The following is a 20271-nucleotide window of genomic DNA, read 5'->3' on the forward strand; positions in this document are numbered from 1 at the left end:
TCACTTTCTTCCCCCAAAGCCCATCCAGACAAGGTTCTAATTTACAGAATTTGCATCCCAGTGAAATTCCCCATACCCATGTCAGTGCACCAGATATGTGACAGGGAACCCAAAACACAGAACTGAATGGTCTTCTCGGGGTCACCTTGGCCAATAATAACCTTTGTGCAAACTAAGAAAAGCCTCCCGCTTTGGGTTGTGCAGAGTTAGCTTTAGGTAAAGAAGAAGCTGTCCCTTTGTCTGGGCCTCTGTCCCTGGGGAAGCACACAGCTTAGCAAGCAGAGCACAGGCTTGATTTCAGCCCTCACTTGCTCTCTTGGCCTGATGCCTTTGTGTGGGGCACAGCCCCCTTGCCCCTTGTACCTGGCATGTTAGAAGTCTGTAGGGCCTCTAGTCCCACAGACTCTCAGGGGCCTCGCTGGCCAACAACAGGTGAACTCTGCTTGGCCTTGGTCTTTGAGGACACAGCAGACCAGGCTAGCCACCAGCACGCCTCTTCATCCCTGTCCCCTTCAGCAGCATTGCAAGGCAAGTGTGACTGGAGTCAAAACTGGAGGATCGGTGCCCCATGCTGAGAGCAGAGTCAGTCCTCTGGCTGCAGATGCTGTAGGCCCTGCTCTAGGCCAGGTGCTCACTCGGGGAATCTGAGCCCTGGCTCAGCTTCAGCTCAGCTCAAGGAGTGCACATGATTTTCCATACGATTAAACCTCAAAGGCAATACACTCACAGCACAGAGAAATGTGCTCAGAGGTCCAGAATAGACAGGCTCCCAGTGGGGGGCTGACCTCACTCCCGAGGCACTGGGTTCCCCGCTGCGCAGTGTGCAGTGACGGCATCCTGCCGGGACACCCACCCTCGGCAGCGAGTGTTGTCAGAGTGGCTTAGAGAAGGCTGTGATGAACTCTGTGGGCGCTGCAGCATTGTGGTCAGATCCGATTTCCACCGCCAGTTCATGCTGGAAATTGTATTTGGGCCAGCCGTGTGGGCAAACTTTGAAAGATTTCTGTCCTACCCTTTTAATTCTGCATCTATCAGCGGTTCCCAGCAGCTCAGAGGCTAGAGGAGTGGGAAAAAAAAGAGGCAGCAAGCTGACAGCAGCCCAGGACCCAATATCTGCTTCCTGTCCCCTTTCTTGGTTTTAAAAGCCTACTGGGAACAGGAAGGAATGCAGTTTGTCCCTGTTTTGATCCCCTGAAATGTACAGAGCCCCATGCTAAGGGACAGTTAGACTCCTGCACCCATAGCACTTCTTTGTGACGGGAAGGCAAAGGACAGTACATGCACTGTCACACACTCTGAGAAGGGCAGTGGTAGCCCAGTGAAGTCAATCTGGAAACATCTGTGCACATCAGAACAAGATCGGGGCCCAAGGCCTGAGAGAAAAAAACCTGCCTGCCCACAAATGTCTCCAATTTCAGAAACTTACTGCTCCACATCGCCAGGCCATTGGTGATGTCCTCACATTCGGCTGCAGCCTGCTGTGGCCAGGCATAGGTTGGCAGCATCACTCAATGGGGTCCCTTCTAGTAGAACATGAGTGTGCCCAGAGCCATGCCCTTCCTGCTCAGCCTGAGCCCTCAGTGGCTGCAGAAGGCAGGAAGACCCTCCAGGCTGGCAGCGTGCTGTCATCAGAGCAGGAGCTTGCAGCTTCCAAGTCCCATTCTGCCTTTATCATGTGCCTGGCCTTGTGCAAGTTACTCGTCTCCAAGCCTGTTTATTCACGTAGATAGGGGGAATAGAGTAATGGGCTCTGTCTCATACACATATTGTTGCTTGGATTAAGATGAGATTATGTTGAAAGCACATTATAAGCTATAAAATAGCAAGTATCAAGTTAGTTAACTTATTTATTCAACAGATGTTGCATACATACCTATTGGTGCCAGACACTAGGTGGACAGTGGCCCCAGGAGGTCCAGGCCCTTGTCAATAAGAGCTATTCAATAACCGTTTGTTGAGTTAAAGTGAAACAGAAGGTCCTGAGTGTGTGTGTCCGTAGCTGTATGATGGCAGTGGAGGGTGGGCAGGAAGGAAACTAAGGCTTGGTTCTTACCATGTGCCTGTTGCCTCATGACAACCACTATGGGATCACTGGAGAGAAACAGAGACTCAGGGGCTTTTCCAGATACTCAGCTAGTAAGTAATAGATCCACATGTGAACTCAGTTTTCTCTTATTCCAAAATCCAGGTTCTTCCCACTGAATCAGATAGGGAATGATTGCCAGGTGTTCTTGCCACAGAATGACACCAAGAGGTTCCATGTCTAACCTATATTTCTTTTCCAAAGCATCCCCTAGATCTATGACCCAGGCCAAATCCAAATCAAAAATGATCACCCCTGATTCTAGGCCAGAAAATAGGAATCGTGTGAAATCTAAACAGAATGAAGCTGAATCACCACTAGCCAAACCTCTTGTTCATATGGCACAGGTTTTAGGAAAACAACAGCCTTTAATGCATGCTCGAAATTCCTTCCATGGTAAGCCACTGTGAGAAAAATCTCACCCAAACAATGTGCTCTTGGCAGAGGGAGGGTCAGTGTCTTTTCAGGCAAAAAGCAAACCAGCAGGGACCCAGAAATTGCTCTAGCGAGTGTTGGTTTCCCCAGAAGATCTAGCTTTTTAAAAATAAACTTAGAGAAGGATTTCATTTGCCCCTCTGCCCCCACCCTTGCTTGGAGAGGAGGAGGAGGATTGTGGAGTTCCTTGTCCTGGGTCAGTTCCCAGCTCAGCATTGATGCATCTGTTTCTCAAGGTTAGCACCAAATATTTATTCTGATAAAGTAGGGTTTAAAAAAATAAATAAACCAATCAATTATTGTCTGACTTGGTCTCCAAAACCCAGTCCCTGCAATTGGCAGTAGTTGGGTGAAATTAACAGTAATAGATCCTGGCCGGATGCAGCGGCTCACACCTATAATCCCAGCACTTTGGGAGGCAAAGGCGGGTGCATCACCTGAGGTCAGGAGTTCGAGACCAGCCTGGCCAACGTGGTGAAACCCCGTCTCTACTAAAAATACAAAAAATTAGCTGGGTGTGGTGGCACATGCCTGTAATCCCAGCTACTGGGGAGGCTGAGGTAGGAGAATTGCTTGAACCCAGGAGGCGGAGGTTACAGTGAGCTGAGATCACACCATTGCACTCCAGCCTGGGCAACAAGAGTGAAACTCTGTCTCAAAAAAAAAAAAAGAATAATAGATCCTTAGGAAGGAAGGCTGTTCATTCATTCAGTCAGTCAACAGAAAATTAGGGTACTTCTGTGTCACTGAGGTATAGCCCCAGTGAAATGAACTCAGAAGCCTCCAGTGTCTATACCACTGAGAGTGGGGGCAGAATAGTCTGAAGAGCTGCCCTGAAAGCTAGGCACTCCCCAGTGATGGAGCTGCCAGCCACCCCTACCACTCCGTTCACAAGTCTTCCTAAACTTCAGTGAGGTATGAGCCACCAAGCTCCACCCAAGGGTGACCACAGAAGTAGACAACTTGTGGACCAGAAACATCAGCCAGCATCCCCAGATAGTTTTTGTAGGATTGCTTCATTCCAGACAGGAGAACTGGGATCCATGGGCAGAAGTTCCGAAGGGACAGATTCCAGTTCAGGAGCGAGAAGAACACTGTATCTCTCAGAGATGCCTTTAGGCAGCAAGCTCTCTATCACAAAAGGTGTTCAGGCAGCGGCTAAGGATCACCCTCCAGAAGTGCTACTGGGGCAAGCCCTGCCTTGGACAAGATCCTAAGGTCTCGTCCAACACCAAGGTTCTCTGATTAGCACCAAATGAATGGCTCAACAATTGGTGCTGTGGAGCTTCAGAGGCAGGACCAACAGCCATGGGTTGTGATTGGGGGCTGCAGGCCCCGATGCTTAGGCCAGGCCTTGAGGGTCACTAGGTACCAGGTAGGTGGGAGACCCCCAGCATGTTGCAGGCCCAGGAAAGCACCCTTTACCTGCAAAGTAAAGGGGCTCCTGCTTATCTGCTGCCAGACTCGCAAAGGGAATTATTGTTTGTGATACAATTTAAGATTCCCCAATGAAAGGCCTTGTATAAATGTAAATTATCATTATTGTCATTAAAGGGGCTAGACGTCTGGCCTGCTGGATAATGTCCCCACATAACTCTGAGCAGAAAAGAAAGCCAACCCAACGCAGGAAGTTTGCCCCTGCTCTTCCAAAGCAATAGCAGTAAGAAGGGCAGGCTAAGGAGGGCTCTGCTCGTGGCTGTGAAAGCAGAGCTCCCCTCTCTCATCCAAGGTTAGCATGCAGCTCTCTGCTCTGGGAGTCAGGTGACTGTGTGTCCCCTGAGGGCCAGGGCCCTGCCCAGATGCAGTCCTTTACCCCTGCAGGAACCGGCCCATTACTAGCACAGGAGTGATCCATGCATGTGTGAATGTTTGGTCGTCTGCTGATTTGAAGGGTGGAAGGAACATGACCAGGACGGATACTGGCCGGCATTTGTGGAGTCCTAAGTCAGATCTGCAGACAACAGGGAGATAGCTAGATGGTCCAGACATGTGCAGCACCTCTGATGATGCTTACTAAGGCGCTTGAGGGAACCCCCCAGCAAAGCGCAGGGAGAGGTCATTTGTTAAATTACTGCTTCCACTTAAGAAACTGTTTCTGGCTAAAGTGGTTGGATTGATACCAAAGCGGTAATAATAATGATGGATAATAGTATATTAGACTGAGCAGTGACCTCAGAAACCATCCCTTCACTTTGCAGGTGAGGCATCTCTGGGGTACAGAGAGGTGAAGTGGCTTCTCCAAAGTGGCGTAGCGGAGAAAAGCAGAGCTGGAATCACAGCTTAAGCTCCCCATGCCAAGTCCGCAGTCTGAATATGCGGGATGATGATACCTGCCCTGTGACAGCGCTTCACAGAGGTATTACTCCTCAACAACCCTAAGGAGTTTAAGATGACCTCTATGTTACAGGAACCTTCTGGGTTTCCTTTGCTCTTCTGGGGTTTGTTATTTAGAGAATGTTTATGGCGCCTCACATGTCACCTGGGGGACTGCATGCACCCTCCTTCTTCACTTCTTTTCCTTCTCCCAGACACTCAGAGTCGCCTTCGTTCTTCATGAGGGTGCCCCGGCGCTTCCAGGAAGCACATGAGCCTGTAAGAGGGAGATCAAGTTCAGCCCTTTTGTCTCTTGTTATCACAGTCATAATTCTGCTGAAAAGCTACACCACGCAGGTCCCAAGATGAGAGCTAGCTTCAGCAGTCAACCCCCAGACACACAGAGCTACCAGAGGGAGGGCATTTAGGGGGTTTTGTAAAACAAATGTAGGTGCGATGGGGGTTGGCAGTAAGAAGCCCTCGAAATTCATTACTTGGGCTGTTGGCAGCTCTAGGAAAAGTTTAATGGAGGAGACCAAAATACAGCCACAGTGAGGTTTGAGATGGGGGAGAGCACGAAATCAAAAACTTTTAGAAATTATTTATCTTACTCCCTTATTGCATAGGAGAAAACAGAGCAGTGATTTGCTATTATACAGCAAAGCCAGGGGCAGAACCCAAGGCTCCCAACTCAGTGGACAGTGCACTTTCTGCCGGAAATCATGGTGGCATGGAAAGAATGCCACCATGGTGCCCTTTGGAGTCAGGCAGCTCTGGATTCATAACTAGCATTACCACATATTAGCTGCGTGGTCTTAGAAAAGTTACTTTGGGCCAGACATGGTGGCTCACGCCTATAATTTCAGAACTTTGGGAGTCTGAGGCAGGAGGATCACTTGAGCTCAGGAGTTTGAGACCAGTCTGGGCAACACAGTGAGACCCCATCTCTACAAAAAAAGATTTTTAATTAGTTGGGCATGGTGGCACACTCCTGTAGTCCTAGCTACTCAGGAGGCTGAGGCAGGAGGATCACTTGAGCCCTGGAGGTAGAGGCTGCAATGAGCCAAGATCACACTACCATACTCTAGCCTATGTGACAGAGAGAGACCCTGTCTCAAAAAAGAAAAGAAAAGAAAACTTACTTTGCATCTCTGATCATAGATTTCTTTTTGTCAAAAATAGAATCACCTGCCTGGTAGTAGGCCTGTCAGGAGGAGTAAATATAAAATAATACAGATGAAAACAATTAGCACAATATCTGGCGTGTAGTGGGCGCCTCCCTTTCCTTACACTCATGGCTTCCAAACTTTTTTTTTTAAACCACAAGCCACGTGATATTTTACATTTGAATCCAATATATACAACTAAAACAAAAGCGCCACAGACAATGCACTCTGATTTTATTTCACTTCATTTTAATACTGTTCAGGACCCACTAAATGGATTTTGCGACCCACTGTTTGAACAAGCCTACTTTACACCATGCAGGGATATCATTCATCCATGTTGCAGATATGCCCTTCCTTTCCTTCCTTCCCTCCCTCTCTGTAACTGGTGCCTGGGGCCACAGAGCTATGTGCTGACAGCATGTGCAGGGCCCGAGCTGGTGCAGCGTGGAGTGAGCCCTGCAGCCCAGCAGAGAAGGTGCGCGTCTCCTCCCGTGCTTCTCCCCAGCCTCTCTACTGCGTGATTTCAGAAGACTCCTAAGCCCCCCACCTGCCGTAAGTTCTGCCGCTGCCAGCCTGCATGGAATTTCCCCACCTCCCACCCCAGCAGAGCCCACCTGAAGTTCCTGTTGTGAGAATTACTCTTGTTACCAAAGGCCATTGTCTCCAGAAGGCCACTATACCCCAGCAGGGAGGGTGGAGCCTCTCTCATTGAGTAGTTTCTTCTTTGGGAATTGCTGCTTTTCTGTCTGAAGCCCAGAGAGCCAGGTGTCTGGGGTGTGATTTCAGCTGTCAGGGGGATTAGGGTGAAGAGAAGAAGGACCCTGGCCAGGGTCAGCTTTGCTGGGTCCCTGGCCACTTCCTCTTTGAGGGCCACCCTTTGGTTTTTCCCCTTTCGTTGACTAAGAAGTGAAGGGTAATCTGTGACCTTGGTGGTGACTCACCACCTTCAGACAGGTGACCCACTTCTCCCAGCAGGTAAGCTGCATGAGTAGCCCTCCTTCTGGCCAGGACTGTGGCGAGATCCATGCACGCCACCCCAGGCAGCCACAAGCCCATTAGCACATCATGGCCTGTGCCGAGTGCCTGCTCTGGCAGCCCTGGGCAGAGGGAGCAGAGTACTCACCATCTGGGCACACCAGGCAGGTACAGATGGGGAGACAAGATAAACCCAGGGCTGGGGCTCTGTTCTGGGTTCCCAGGCCCCAGGCAGCAGCACATTCCTTAGCCCCCCCACACCCACTACCTGGCCTCATTCCCAGCCCCAGCCCCAGCCCCAGCCCAGCCAGGTGCACCCATCCTCCCAGCCTTTCTCAGAGACGCACAGCCATTCCTGCCTCTCATCAAATAGGTTACGATGGGCATGGCAGCCCGAAAGGAAGGGGATGGAGAGGACTTGCTCACACTCCAGCTACTAGCTCTGGGGCCTCAGATCAAGCCCCTGGGCAGGCAGGCATTCATTTAGCACCAACCTGACATTCACCTGCTGGGAGCTTTTGACAAGGTGAGAACCAGGGGCACTAAGGGTGAACCATCCCCAGATTCTGCCCTCTAGGCACTTACAGGAACGACCTGTGCTAACATATCATTAGGATATGCAGTGTCACAGGAACCATCCTAACTACTCCCGCCCTTCGTCTCCCCTTCCCTGTAATGATTGGACTGTTTGACCTCGGCGGTTTCCTTTTTCCTTCTATTACAAACTTCTGTCATTCTAAAAACATCTTAAGCCAAATGCTTGCATTTGTTTGAGAACTATTTATTGAGCTGGTATGTGTTGGGCACTATACACCAAGCTAGGGATGCAAAGATGGATGAATATGACCGATGGGCCTTGCCTTCAGGGAGCTTCTCCCAGAGTGTGAGAGAATGGTTGGTATGTGTAGATGTGTGCACACATCTGCGATGAACGCCAGAGAAGGAAGCCGGTCCCATGGCCGGTGGAGACTCAGGAGCACATCAGGACTACCCTGTCCCTCCCTCTATGTAGCCAGCTGGCCCTCCCTTCTTCTCCTCCTTCTCATCTGCTGCACCAGGGGATGCCAAGGGAGCAGAGATGCCTGCAGCCTGTGGGAGCAAGTCCTGGCCTTTGCAGTTGCAAAAACTGGCTGCAAGCTGCTCCAGCCCCAGAGGAACAGGCCAAGCTCCAGAGGGCCTCCTTGGAGGGCCTCAGAAGGAGAGAGAACTGCTCAGTAATTTTGATCACTTTGGTAAGTATTTAAAAATACCCTGTGATTTAGCAGGAACCAGAATTCAACCCAATACTTTGATGTCTAGAAATGGATCTCAGTCGGTTGCTGTTGAAGTCCTCCTAAAACGGTATTTGATTTAATTCAACACATACTGAGACCACAGTCAGCTTTCTCACAGGCAAGGAGGCCGAGCTGTATAAATTGTAGTCTAGACACCAATCTAAACATCTCAAACGCAAGGCAGACATAGCCCAGCCCGAGGTTGGAGGCCCAGCATGCTGTGGAATCGAGCAGAGGGGAGATTGATTCCAGCTGAGGGCAAGGGCCTCTGCCTGAAGCTGTGAGCACGTGATACTGTGTTCCCACTGCGATATCAAGCCTTTGCATCTCAAGTTTGTTAATTTCCTTGTTTTGCAAGTTTAGACCCCCTGAAAACAAACGAGGCACGCTCAGGGGTTGGCGCATTTAGCAAGACTGACTGTGTACGTGAACCAGTTACAAGCACTTGTTTGTTCCTAAAGCCCACACCCGAGAGCCAGGCTGCCATCGCCCGGGGCGTAATTACAAAACGGGCTCCCAACATGCCAGTCACTCACTCACCAAGGCACCCTGAGTTGGATGGCAGTTGTCACAGGGGCCTTTGGAGGGTTTGGGGTGAAGGGCATTGAAACAGAAGCAGGTCTCTTTGTAGCCATCCTGTTGTGAGGATGACCCTTTGACACGAGGCGAGTAACCCCAAGTGAGTCAGAATTTACAGTGGCGGTTCAGGACAATGAGGACAAGGCAAGACCACGAGGCATGATTAGCAGGACTTGTCTTACACTATTTACAGGACTGCTTTGATTTTCAGACCACAATCGGTTTTCATATGACTGATTAAAAACATGTGCCAGTTGAAGTCACAGCTGCAGAAGAAAACTGGAAAAAGCAATGAGCCTTAGATGTTGGAACTTGCCTCTATTTGCAAAAATGACCTCTGACTTGATTTATGCCCTTGATTTCCTGACAGTGAGGGCTGTGTCCCTGAACCACTTCTACCACACCCCACCCCACCACCACATTGGCCTGACTCTAGCAAACATCATAAGGCTCATCTTACAATTACCCAAAGAAAAGCATTTTTGAATTCCAGAATTCAAACCCTGTTTTGGAAGAAGGCAACTGTTAGGCTCTAGCAAAAAAAAAAAGTTCCAAGTAAAGGAGGCTAACGGCAGCAAGTCCACAGGGTTTCGTCCACACGGTCGGGCTCTAGTGGCACTGGGGTTGGAGTGACATTGGCAGGTATCTTAACTAAACTTCTGTTTTCTCGCCTGCAAAATAGGGAGCACGACCGCTGCCACAGCCAGTGGTTTTGTAAGCACCACCGTTCAAAGCTAAACTGCCTTAGATGCTCCCTCCCTGTCGCCAGAGTCCCCAGCCTCTTTGGGTTTATATTCTGTTTTTGTTTTCATTTATTTAAAGCTATATTGATACATTTTGATATATTTATCAATATATATTTGATATATTTATCAAATATATATTGATATATTTGTCAGATGTCTATTTTATGGATTTTTATTCTTTTCAAAAGATCTATTGAATGAATAAAGCACTATAATTCCAGTAGGAAAAAAGCCCTTTTGATGAGACTTTGTTGAACAAAGGTTCCTACTGGCCTCAACCCCAAGGCCTCTGAGCATTTCCCTGATGGCTCGCTGTCTTAACTTTCTTCAGTCTCCCGAGATCCCCTTCTCTAGAGAATACAACCGTGAAGTCATTTTCCAGGCATTAGCCCTGATAACTTATCATGAGCTCCCAGCTACCTGAAGCAGAAGGCAGAGGGCAGAGGGGTGGCCGAGAGGAACAGGCCTTCCTGTCCCCGCCAAAACTGTCTATGGCACCTTCTGCTCAGGGCTCTGAAGTGTTCACTAACCCTGCCCCATTTGTATAAAACTATCCGGATAAAAACTATCCAATAATAACCCAACTACTCCCACCACCTTTACAGCATTTCCACCTCCTACGGAAACTTGCCATGTGTCGGGCCCCGGGCTTGGTTCTTGATACACATTTCCATTCTCCTTACAACCTCCTTGAAAAGAGGTGCTAGTCAATAAAAAATGATAAAGGGGCTATCACCACTGACCCCACAGAAATATAAATAACCACCAGAGAATACTATAAATACCTCTATGCAAATAAGCTAGAAAATCTAGATGAAATGGATAAATTCCTGGACACATAAACCCTTTCAAGACTGAACCAGGAAGAAAAGTTAAATCCCTGAATAGACCAATAACAAGTTCTGAAATTGAGGCAGTAATAAATAGCCTTCCAACCAAAAAAAGCCCAGGACCAGATGGATTTAGAGCTGAATTCTACCAGAGGTACAAAGAGGAGCTGGTACCGTTTCTTCTGAAACTATTCCAAACAATTGAAAAGGAGGGACTTCTCCCTAACTCATTGTATTAGGCCAGCATCATCCTGATACCAAAACCTGGCAGAGATACAAAAAAAAAAAGAGAAAATTTCAGGCCAATATCCCCTGATGAACATCGATGCAAAAATCCCCAATAAAATACTGGCAAACTGAATCCAGCAGCACATCAAAAAGCTTATCCACCACAGTCAGGTCAGCTTTATCCCAGGTATGCAAGGCTGTTCAACATACCCAAATCAATAAACATAATTCATCACATAAACAGAACTAAAGACAAAAACCACATGGTTATCTCAATGGATGCAGAAAAGGCCTTCAATAAAATTCAACATCCCTTCATGTTAAAAACTCTTAATAAACTAGATATTGATGGAACATACCTCAAAATAACATTATACTGAATAGACAAAAGCTGGAAGCCTTCCCCTTGAAAACCAGCACAAGACAAGGATGTCCTCTCTTACCACGCCTATTCAACATAGTATTGGAAGTTCTAGCCGGGGCAATCAGGCAAGAAAAGAAATAAAGTATATTCAAATAGGAAGAGAGGAAGTCAAACGGACTCTTGTTTGCAGATGACATGATCCTATATCTAGAAAACCCCATTGTCTCAGCCCAAAAGCTTCTTAAACTGATAAGCAACTTCAGCAGTCTCAGGATACAAAATCAATATGCAAAAATCACAAGCATTCTTATACACCAACAACAGACAAGCAGAGAGCCAGATCATGAATGAACTCCCATTCACAGTTACTACAAAGAGAATAAAATACCTATGAATACAGCTAGTGAGGGAAGTAAAGGACCTCTTCAAGGAGTACTACAAAGCACTGCTCAAGGAAGTCAGAGAAGATACAAACAAATGGAGAAACATTCCATGCTCATGGACAGGAAGAATCAATATCATGAAAATGGCCATACTGCCCAAAGCAATTTATAGATTCAATGCTTTTCCCATTAAACTACCATTGACACTCTTCACAGATTTTAAAAAGACTACATTAAAATTCATATGGAACTAAAAAAGAGCCCATATAGCCAAGACAATCCTAAGCAAAAATAACGAAGTTGGAGGCATCATGCTACCCGACTTCAAACTATACCACGATAACCAAAACAGCATGGTACTGGTACAAAAACAGAAACATAAACCAATGGAACAGAATAGAGATCTCAGAAATACGAACACACATCTACAACCATCTGATTTTCAACAAACCTGACAAAAACAAGCAATGGGGAAGGGATTCCCTATTTAATAAATGGTGCTGGGAAAACTGGCTAGCCATATACAGAAAACTGAAACCAGACTCCTTTCTTACACCTTATGCAAAAATTAACTCAAGATGGATTAAAGACTTAAATATAAAACTCAAAACCGTAAATACCTTAGAAGAAAATCTAGGCAATACCATTCAGGAAATAGGCACGGGCAAAGATTTCATGACAAAAACATCAAAAGCAATTGCAACAAAACCAAAAATTGACAAATGGGATCGAATTAAAGAGCTCTGCACAGCAAAATAAACTATCTTCAGAATGAACAGACAACCTACAGAATGGGAGAAAATTTTTGCAATGTATCCATCTGTCAAAAGTCTAATATCGAAATCTACAAGGAACTTAAACAAATTTATAGGAAAAATCTCCATTAAAAAGTGGGCAAAAGTCAGGAACAGACACTTCTCAAAAGAAGACATTTATGTGGCCAAGAAACATATGAAAAAAATCTCAACATCACTGATCATTAGAGAAATGCAAATCAAAACCACAATGAGATACCATCTTATGCCAGTCAGAATGGCGATTATTAAAAAGTGAAGAAACAACAGATGCTGGCAAGGCTGTGAGAAATAGGAAGACTTTACACTGTTGGTGGGAATGTAAATTAGTTCGGCCATTGTGGAAGACAGTGTAGCCATTCCTCAAAGACCTAGAATCAGAATTATCATTTGACCCAGCAATCCCATTACTGGGTATTACCCAAAGGAATATAAATCATTCTATTATAAAGATATATGCATGTATGTGTTCATTGCAGCACTATTCACAATAGCAAAGACATGGAATCAATCCAGCCCATCAATAATAGACTGGATAAAGAAAATGTGGTACATATACACCATGGAATACTAGGCAACCATAAAAAGGAATGATATCATGTCCTTTGCAGGGACATGGATGGAGCTAGAAGCCATTATTCTCAGCAAACTAGCACAGGAACAGAAAACCAAACACATGTTCTCACTTATAAGTGGGAGCTGAACAATGAGAACACATGGACACAGAGGGGAACATCACACACTGGGGCCTGTCAGTGGGTGGGGGGCGGAGGGAGAGAGTATCAGGATAAATAGCTAATGCATGCAGGGCTTAATACCTAGGTGATGAGTTGAGAGGTGCAGCAAACCACCGTGGCACACTTTGATTATGTAACAAACCTACATGTCCTACACACGTATCCCGGAACTTAAATTTTTGAAAAAAAAAAAAAAAGAAAAAAGAGGTGCTAGTGTCTGAATTTAGAATCAAGATACAAAAGGGTTAAGTGGCTTGCTCAAGGTCACACGGATGATATCTCAGACCATAGCTGGGTGGTCATAGATCATTAAGTAGAAATCTTCCTGTTACAGATGAGGAAATGGAGCCCCAGTTCTGGATGACCCAGTGAGCCAGGGCCCGGGCAAGAGCTGTGAGTCCTCTGCTTCCTAGTGCACTGCTTTCCACTTCCCTGACTGCCTCTCTTTACGATGCATGTTGACCTGGACAGGAGAGCCGTTTGAGGACCAAGCCAACCAACACCCTGCTCATGGCAGCCGGAGCCATGTGATTCCTAAATACCCCTTTAGGAAGAGCTGCAGCCTCATCCCTGATCAAGCCCCTACCAAAACTGCATACCACACACAGGAGTACACCCGGCAGGTTTCGGGGGCAGAAGACAGGCAAGGGCTGGAGGTACCTCTAGCTGCAAAGTTTGTCCTTCGATGCCACAAGGATGCCACGAGCAGCTCTAGACAGGATTGCAAAAGACACACAGTGTCCCATGACTTTGGCTGAGCATCCAGCCTTGGGATTGGCCATCTCTGCCTGCGACTGCCCGCTCAGTGTGATGAGCACGAAGGGAGGGCCTGATCCTAGGAGCCTCGGGAAAGGCTGAACTGAGGGCCAGGACCCTAGACCGCTCACAAGTTTCCTGGTTCTGCACGCACACATTCTTCTGGCTGTTTCCACAGACTCAGAGCCTCTCCCCCTTGGCCCCAGCTTGGTACACATGGTAATAGTTGACATCTACTAATCATCTCTTATGCCAGGTACCATGCCAAGCACTTACTCAGACCATCTCATTCAATCCTCACAAGAACGCTTTAAGGCAGGCACAATTATTGACACCTTTTAGATGAAGAAACTAAAGCCGCATTCACTCACCCTCATGATCAACGAGTAAGGAGCATGGCCAGGCCTCATGCCCAGTCTGCCTGGCCCCAGAGCCTGCCCCACACAGGCTACCCTCACCTCACAGCCCACCAGCCTTAGAACAGAACCCTGAGGGACAGCAAGGTGAGAGAGCTGAAGCCCAGAAGAGATTTACCCTGGGCCCAAGGCCCACAAAAGTAAACCCCCTGACTCCTGATTCTGTTCTCTCCACCACGCTGTGCCTGTGAGCTGAAGGCTGGGCCAGCCGTACTCCTGCTCTGAATTCATGGAAAACCTACCCAGTCCTTAATGTTTTCTTCTAATTGAGACCCCTGGGTTGGACTGAGTTGTAATTTGATGAAACCCTGAGCAGAGAGACGGAGATCATCAGTGAAGAGGGTCCGAAGCTCATTTTGTCTTAAGGCATATTGAGCTGTAATTCCATCTAAAAATAAATTCCCTTCCAGTGTGCATTCAGTGAGGAGCTTGACTGCCTCAGGGTCCTCTCCTGTGGGCCCCACTTGGCCAGTTAATGGGGAGGTGAGGAGACCTCACGGTCCCCTAGAACACGCTTAACACTTCTAAAGCTTACGACATACTTTGTCTCTGGGTCAAAGGTTTTTTCAAAGATGACAGATACCTCATGCCATTCGCAATCTGTACTCTGGGCAGCTCTCCATTTTCTCTGATAAAAAGTGAAATAAATGAAAACAGTGTTTTTAAAAATCTATAAATGGGTGGGAGCCAGTTGTCATTTTCCTGTTCCTCCTCTTCCCCCTCCCTTGACTGACTTAATGAGGATCCAAGTTGAGAAGTACTCACTGAAAACAGCTGGTAGCATCATGCCTTTAAATAGCCCTCGCCACGCTTCCCCTTGGCAGCACGCAGTTGGCTCTGGCAGGGAAAGCCCAGGACAGAACAGGAAACTTTAGAACTTTCTGAAAAGAAAAAAGCTTGCCTTTAAAACGTGCTCCCTCTTGCCAAGGCCTTTTTGTGTAAGGAGCTTGCAATGTGTAGCCCCTTCCCCTAGAAGTTTCCAAGGAAAAACTGAGCTGATGAGGCTTGCCTCGGGACCCAGTGTGACTCTGGGCCTGGGGAGGTAGGTGGAGCGCTCCCCGGACCCGACCCCTGCCCAGCGCATGTCAGCATCCAGGGCAGCAGCAGCTCTAGCACCATCCACTCATCAGGCACCCGTAGGGGCTACAGTACAGCTCAGCTGCACCCTCTCCCCTTGATGTTCGTAGCTGTAGGTCAGGTTAGGTGACCACCTCTAACTCAGGGCACATTTGGCCCTCCCTGAAAGTGGTACTGGGATGGGCCAGACTTCACAGTGCGCATCAGGCCACAGAGTCCGTGGCAGCCTGTTGGTCTCAGACCCCCTGGAGAAGTGGGGCCCCAAGGCGCTCTCCAGCCGCACTTCCATGTTGCGGGGGAAATAGCAGCAGGTGAAACACGTGGAAGGAGTAAGTGGCTCTCATGTCTGAGTGGCGCCAACAGTTGACTGTCTCTTCCCACACATTGTCCCGTGTGAGTGTGGCATCTGGTGGCCTGAACCCCACTCTTCGTAGGGGCACACAGCCCAGGACCTCTCCTGCCCTGCCTGGCCTCGCCTAGCCATGTCACAGCTCCCCTTTTGCATTAAGGGTTGTGGTGGCATGGTGCTGTTAATGGGTAAGGGCTTTGAGGTCCTGAGTGTCAGAGAAGGTGACAGTTTGGCTGGCCCAGGGCTGTGTTGATCACGAGTGGATGGAGGAGGGTGCTTTATCTTCCTTACTAACTGTTGGCAAAGTTTGAAATTTGAGAATGGACTCAAGTTTTCTTCCTTAGTACCTAAATATTATACCTGTTGTCTTTCTGGGGTTGCTTTCTCTCTCACCTTTTTTTTTTTCTTTGAGACAGGCTAGAGTGTAGTGGTGCAGGCGCGATCTCGGCTCACTGCAACCTCCACCTCCCGGTTTCAAGCGATTCTCCTGCCTCAGCCTCCTGAGTAGCTGGGACTACAGGCATCCACCACCACACCCGGCTAAGTTTTGTATTTTTAGTAGAGACAGGGTTTTGCCATGTTGGCCAGGCTGGTCTTGAACTCCTGACCTCAGGTGATCTACTCCCCCTTGGCCTCCCAAAGTTCTGGGATTACAGGTGTGAACTGCTGTGCCCAGCCTCACCTGCCTTCTTAAACAGCCTGTAATGGACATGCTGTAACTACTTCTTGCAAACTGGTGGTCATGATTAGTTACATTCACTAAAGCCACAGCCCCTCACTGAGTGCTTTCTACGCTGAGCCAGGCCTGGTGGTCACTGGGAGCAGGATGTGCTCTTGCTTTCCAGGGGCTGGCAGATAAGACATGTGCACATGGGACAAGTGCCCCTGAAGAAGCATGGACAGCGTGCAGGGAGAGGACCTTCTGGTGACCAGGGAAGACTTGATGGAAGCAAGGGTATTTGTCCTGAGCATGAATAACCCCAGACTGGCAAATGGCATGTGTGAGGAACAGCAGGTAGTCAAATGGAAAGAAGGGAGAGGTCGTCGATCCAGGGCTCGTATCCTGGACCGTGGCTGGCTTGGGGCGTCTGTGACATCCCCAGGTTGCAGTGGTGGCGGGGGTCTTATCTGCAGTTTCTCTGGGGAGAGGATCCTTAGCTTTCTTAGCTTCTCCAAGAGTTGCATGATCTCAAAAACTGCGATAGAGGAACAGAATAGATTTTCTTCTTAATGACTTGGAGCCAGATAGTGATGAGAGTCACTGAGTGCCAGCCTGAGAGTTTGGAGAACATTAAGGTCTTGGTCAGGAAAGGGACAGAGACTCACACTGTAAGAGAATCAGTGTAGCTGCAAACAAAGGCAGAAGAGGCCTCGTGTCTGGGGGAGAAGCAGCCTTCTGCAGCAGTGCCCTCAAAAGGTAAGACAGGAGCTCTGGGAGTCACTAAGGATGGCGGGACTTAGGGGTGGGAACCTTGAGGATGAATTCCCCATAGGGGCTCAGGAAGAATGGAAACTGCTTCCGAAGGAAACTGAAGGTTCTGTTACAGAAAACCAAATTGGTCAGAGCATTTTCAGATACATAAAAGTGATGAAAACATCCATTTACAACACTGGTTTGCCTTACAGAGTGACAGGTCGGATGTCCCACAGGTGTTGGAAGTGTGGGGCTGGAAGCTTGAGGGGGAAGGGAGGGCTGCAGACGCAGAGTGGGGAGTGCTCAGGCCCAGAGTTCCCACCTGCTCTGTGTGAGCCAGGAAGATGGCACATGGGAGTGTGGAGGAGGGGCAGGGAGAGGTAGAGAGAGGTGGGACAGCCATGGTGTGTCATGTCACAGAAGTTACAGGGGAAGAGAGAGGAGCTGACATTTCAATGCTGCAGAGGCCGTGGTGGAGGCCAGCACTGAGAAAGAGCCGGAGCATTCCAAGGCCAGATTGGAAAGGGGGCTGCCCCTGACCTGGAGGGAGGGGGCAGCCGGTGGCACCAGCCACTGCATTTGCTCTGCTCGAGACGACTCCAGGGCCTGTTGGATCACGCTGGGCTTGCGCTACGGCACGGGATCCCAGGTTGAGCGCGTGTGATTCCTGAGCAGTTTTCTGTTCTCATCTCCCTGCTGTGGTGAATCTGCCTCCCAGCCTTGGGTTAGCTCCAGTCCACTCCAGATTTGCTGCTTCTGATCTCCTGGGAGCCGGTAGAGCCGGGCGCAGGAGGACCACATCCTAAATAAAATGGACTGTGGGAGCCTCCCGGTGGGTGAGGCAATGAGGACTTTGCGGTGCTGAAGGTGACAGGTCTTGGTGGCCCTGTCTGGTTCTTGCCACTGCTCTGAGGTGAGATTCCTGGACACGTAAGGTGTGACTATGATTACGTGGGTGTCGGTGGGGCAGGGCTAGAAGGCAAGCCTGGTGACCAGGAGCACAGGTGCCACCTCCTTCCTCCACAGCCCCTCCCTTCTCCTCCCCTCACTTTTCTCCCTCACCCCACAGCAGGACTTTTAGTTCTCAGCTGACAGCAAGCGCTGCTGGAAATGCCCCTCTACTGCCCCTTCCCTGCTGCGCAGACTACGGCCTGCAGGACTGCCACTGGTGCCCTGACATGGGGTTACCTATGTGTCCATCTCCTCCACACTGCACGCCCCCAGATGGTGGGTCGTGGGTCACCCACCACCCCGACTCCTTGTACAGTGCCTGACACAGTGTGGGCTCAGCGGTGCACATCTGTGGTTGACCGTGGCCCTGCTTCCACAGATTAGAAAGCTGGATGCTGGAAAGGCCAAATGAGCTGCCTCGGGTCCTGCCACCCTGCTTCCACTAACTGGGGAAGGTTCTCCTAACACCCGACCTGGGGCTTTCTTTCCAGTAGACCAGGCTGCATATGTATTTGGAAATAAATGGAGACCATGGATCATTTAGAAATTATTAGGGCTGGGTGTGGTGGCTCAGGCTTGTAATCCCAGCACTTTGGGAGGCCAAGGCAGGAGGATCCCTTGAGGCCAGGAGTTTGAGACCAGCCTGGATAACGTAGCAAGTCCCTGTCTCTACGAAGAAATGAAAAGAACTGCTGACGTGGTAGCACACGCCTGGAGTCCTAACTACTTGGGTGGCTGAGGCGGGAAGATCACTTGAGTCCAGGAGGTGGAAGTTACAATGAGCTATGGTTGGGCCACTGAACTCCAGCCTGGCTCACGGAGTGAGACCCTGTCTCTAAAAAAATACAATTAAAAAAAATTATTAGACCCCCTTGTCTTCATGAAGTCAAAGGTCCAACTGAGTGAAAAATGCAACCTTCCTGATACTTCAGATCACTAAGTGGCCATGTGGTTGAATTCCACACGCTGTCTTGTGGCTTAGACCAAGCCCTTTTCTTTGTCCTGAAAAAAAGGCAGCAGGACCTGAGTGCTGATGTCTCCTAGGAATTGTCATCCGGGAGGGCATAGGTACAGGCCCTTTGAACGTTCCTGAGAGATATCACAGTAGTGAACTGCATGCACTCCTCGGAAAAACCCGGAGGGCTTTGCCTCAGCAGAGAAGGCAAATCCAACCCAAGATGCATGAACAATAAATAACAACTGTTCTGAGTTAGCTTGAAAGCTCCGAGTTGCACTTTTTTTCAAGTTTTTGTGCTAACCACAGTTTTTTTTTCTCCCCTTCTTTCCCACCAGGGCTTATTTCAAAACCTTTGTCCCTCAGTTCCAGGAGGCAGCGTTTGCCAATGGAAAGCTCTAGGAAACACCAGTCTTGAGAGGTGGCCAGCCAGACTGCCTGTCCACATGCGTGTCAGCACACACAGCTGCTTCCTGGAAGCCGCCTGGAATGTCTTCACGGCAGCGATTTGCTCACACAGCAGCTTTGCACGCCCCAGGCAGCCCCAACTGCTGAAATCCAACTTGAGCTGGCTGGTGGTCCCTGAATCCTAGAGCCCTTCACTCGGGGGTACTCCCTGTTTCTTGCCTCTGTTTCTTAGTTGGAAGAAATAAACTCACAAATTATGGTGCAGTAATTTTCCATGGAAAGTAAAGCATCAGAAATGCCCACGCCTTTCTCCCAAAGCCTTTGTCTCTGAGACCTCTTAAGTTTTAAGATTAAACGCCCCTCGCTGTTTTTCCTCTGAAACTAGTGTCTTTCCTCTGCACGTGTATGTGTGTGTTTCACACCCCAGCATTTCCTATTCAGGGCAGTCCTCCATGGGAGAAGGAGTTACCTGAGTCAATCTGATCAACCTGCAGGATTTCAGCCACTCACCCAGGCTGGTGTTCAGTAACAAGTGGGTTCTAGTACATCCACCCCCACCCCCTGCCATCCGTACCCCTCCAGTCCCCTGTGTGGGCACCCGGTGCCCAGGCCAGCCCCACACAGTAGGCAGTCATTAAAGTTTGGTGAGCACACCAGCAGCTCTGTCCTTCCCGCTCTCCCCTCTCCATACCCTCTCCCTAGGCTGATGGGAGAGCTCTTTGCGCCTGTGCAGCACAGTGTGAATTATACGCGAAAGACAAAGCCTGGGTGTCATGGGTTATCACAGGAATGTGTCTGCCTTCCGGGCTCGGGGCCTGGCAGCTGTGCAGCCAGCCAGGAGCAGAGCTGGGGAAGATACCCTGAGCAGGCGCCATCCTCCCTGGACTTACTGATCATCGCAGCCAGAAGGACCTTCAGAAGTCATCTCGTTTCTATCCTTTTACTCTCTTCAGTGTGCAGAGGCGAGAACTAAGACCCAAGAGTTAAGGAAACATGCAAATTAGAAACAGCAGATTAGGAGCAAATCTGGGAACT

The 20271-nt window shown here is 48.8% G+C and overlaps 1 protein-coding gene across 4 annotated transcripts in view; it reads left to right on the forward strand.

Moving 5' to 3' along the window:
• Positions 1-19617, forward strand: part of BABAM2 (BRISC and BRCA1 A complex member 2) — a 457075-nt gene extending 437458 nt beyond the window's left edge. For 2 of the 4 annotated variants that reach the window (XM_064363957.1, XM_064363958.1), the window contains exons 12-13: positions 8034-8207; positions 19167-19617. In XM_064363957.1, the coding sequence (XP_064220027.1) occupies positions 8034-8193 (160 nt within the window). In that variant the 3' untranslated portion in view covers positions 8194-8207; positions 19167-19617. The other 2 variants (XM_064363959.1, XM_064363960.1) reach the window with 2 other exon arrangements.
• The last annotated feature ends 654 nt before the right edge of the window (positions 19618-20271 follow it).

Source organism: Aotus nancymaae, unplaced genomic scaffold (assembly GCF_030222135.1).
Source record: "Aotus nancymaae isolate 86718 unplaced genomic scaffold, 86718_ANA_hifiasm-v0.15.2.pri h1tg000057l, whole genome shotgun sequence".
NCBI classification, from domain to species: domain Eukaryota; kingdom Metazoa; phylum Chordata; class Mammalia; order Primates; family Aotidae; genus Aotus; species Aotus nancymaae.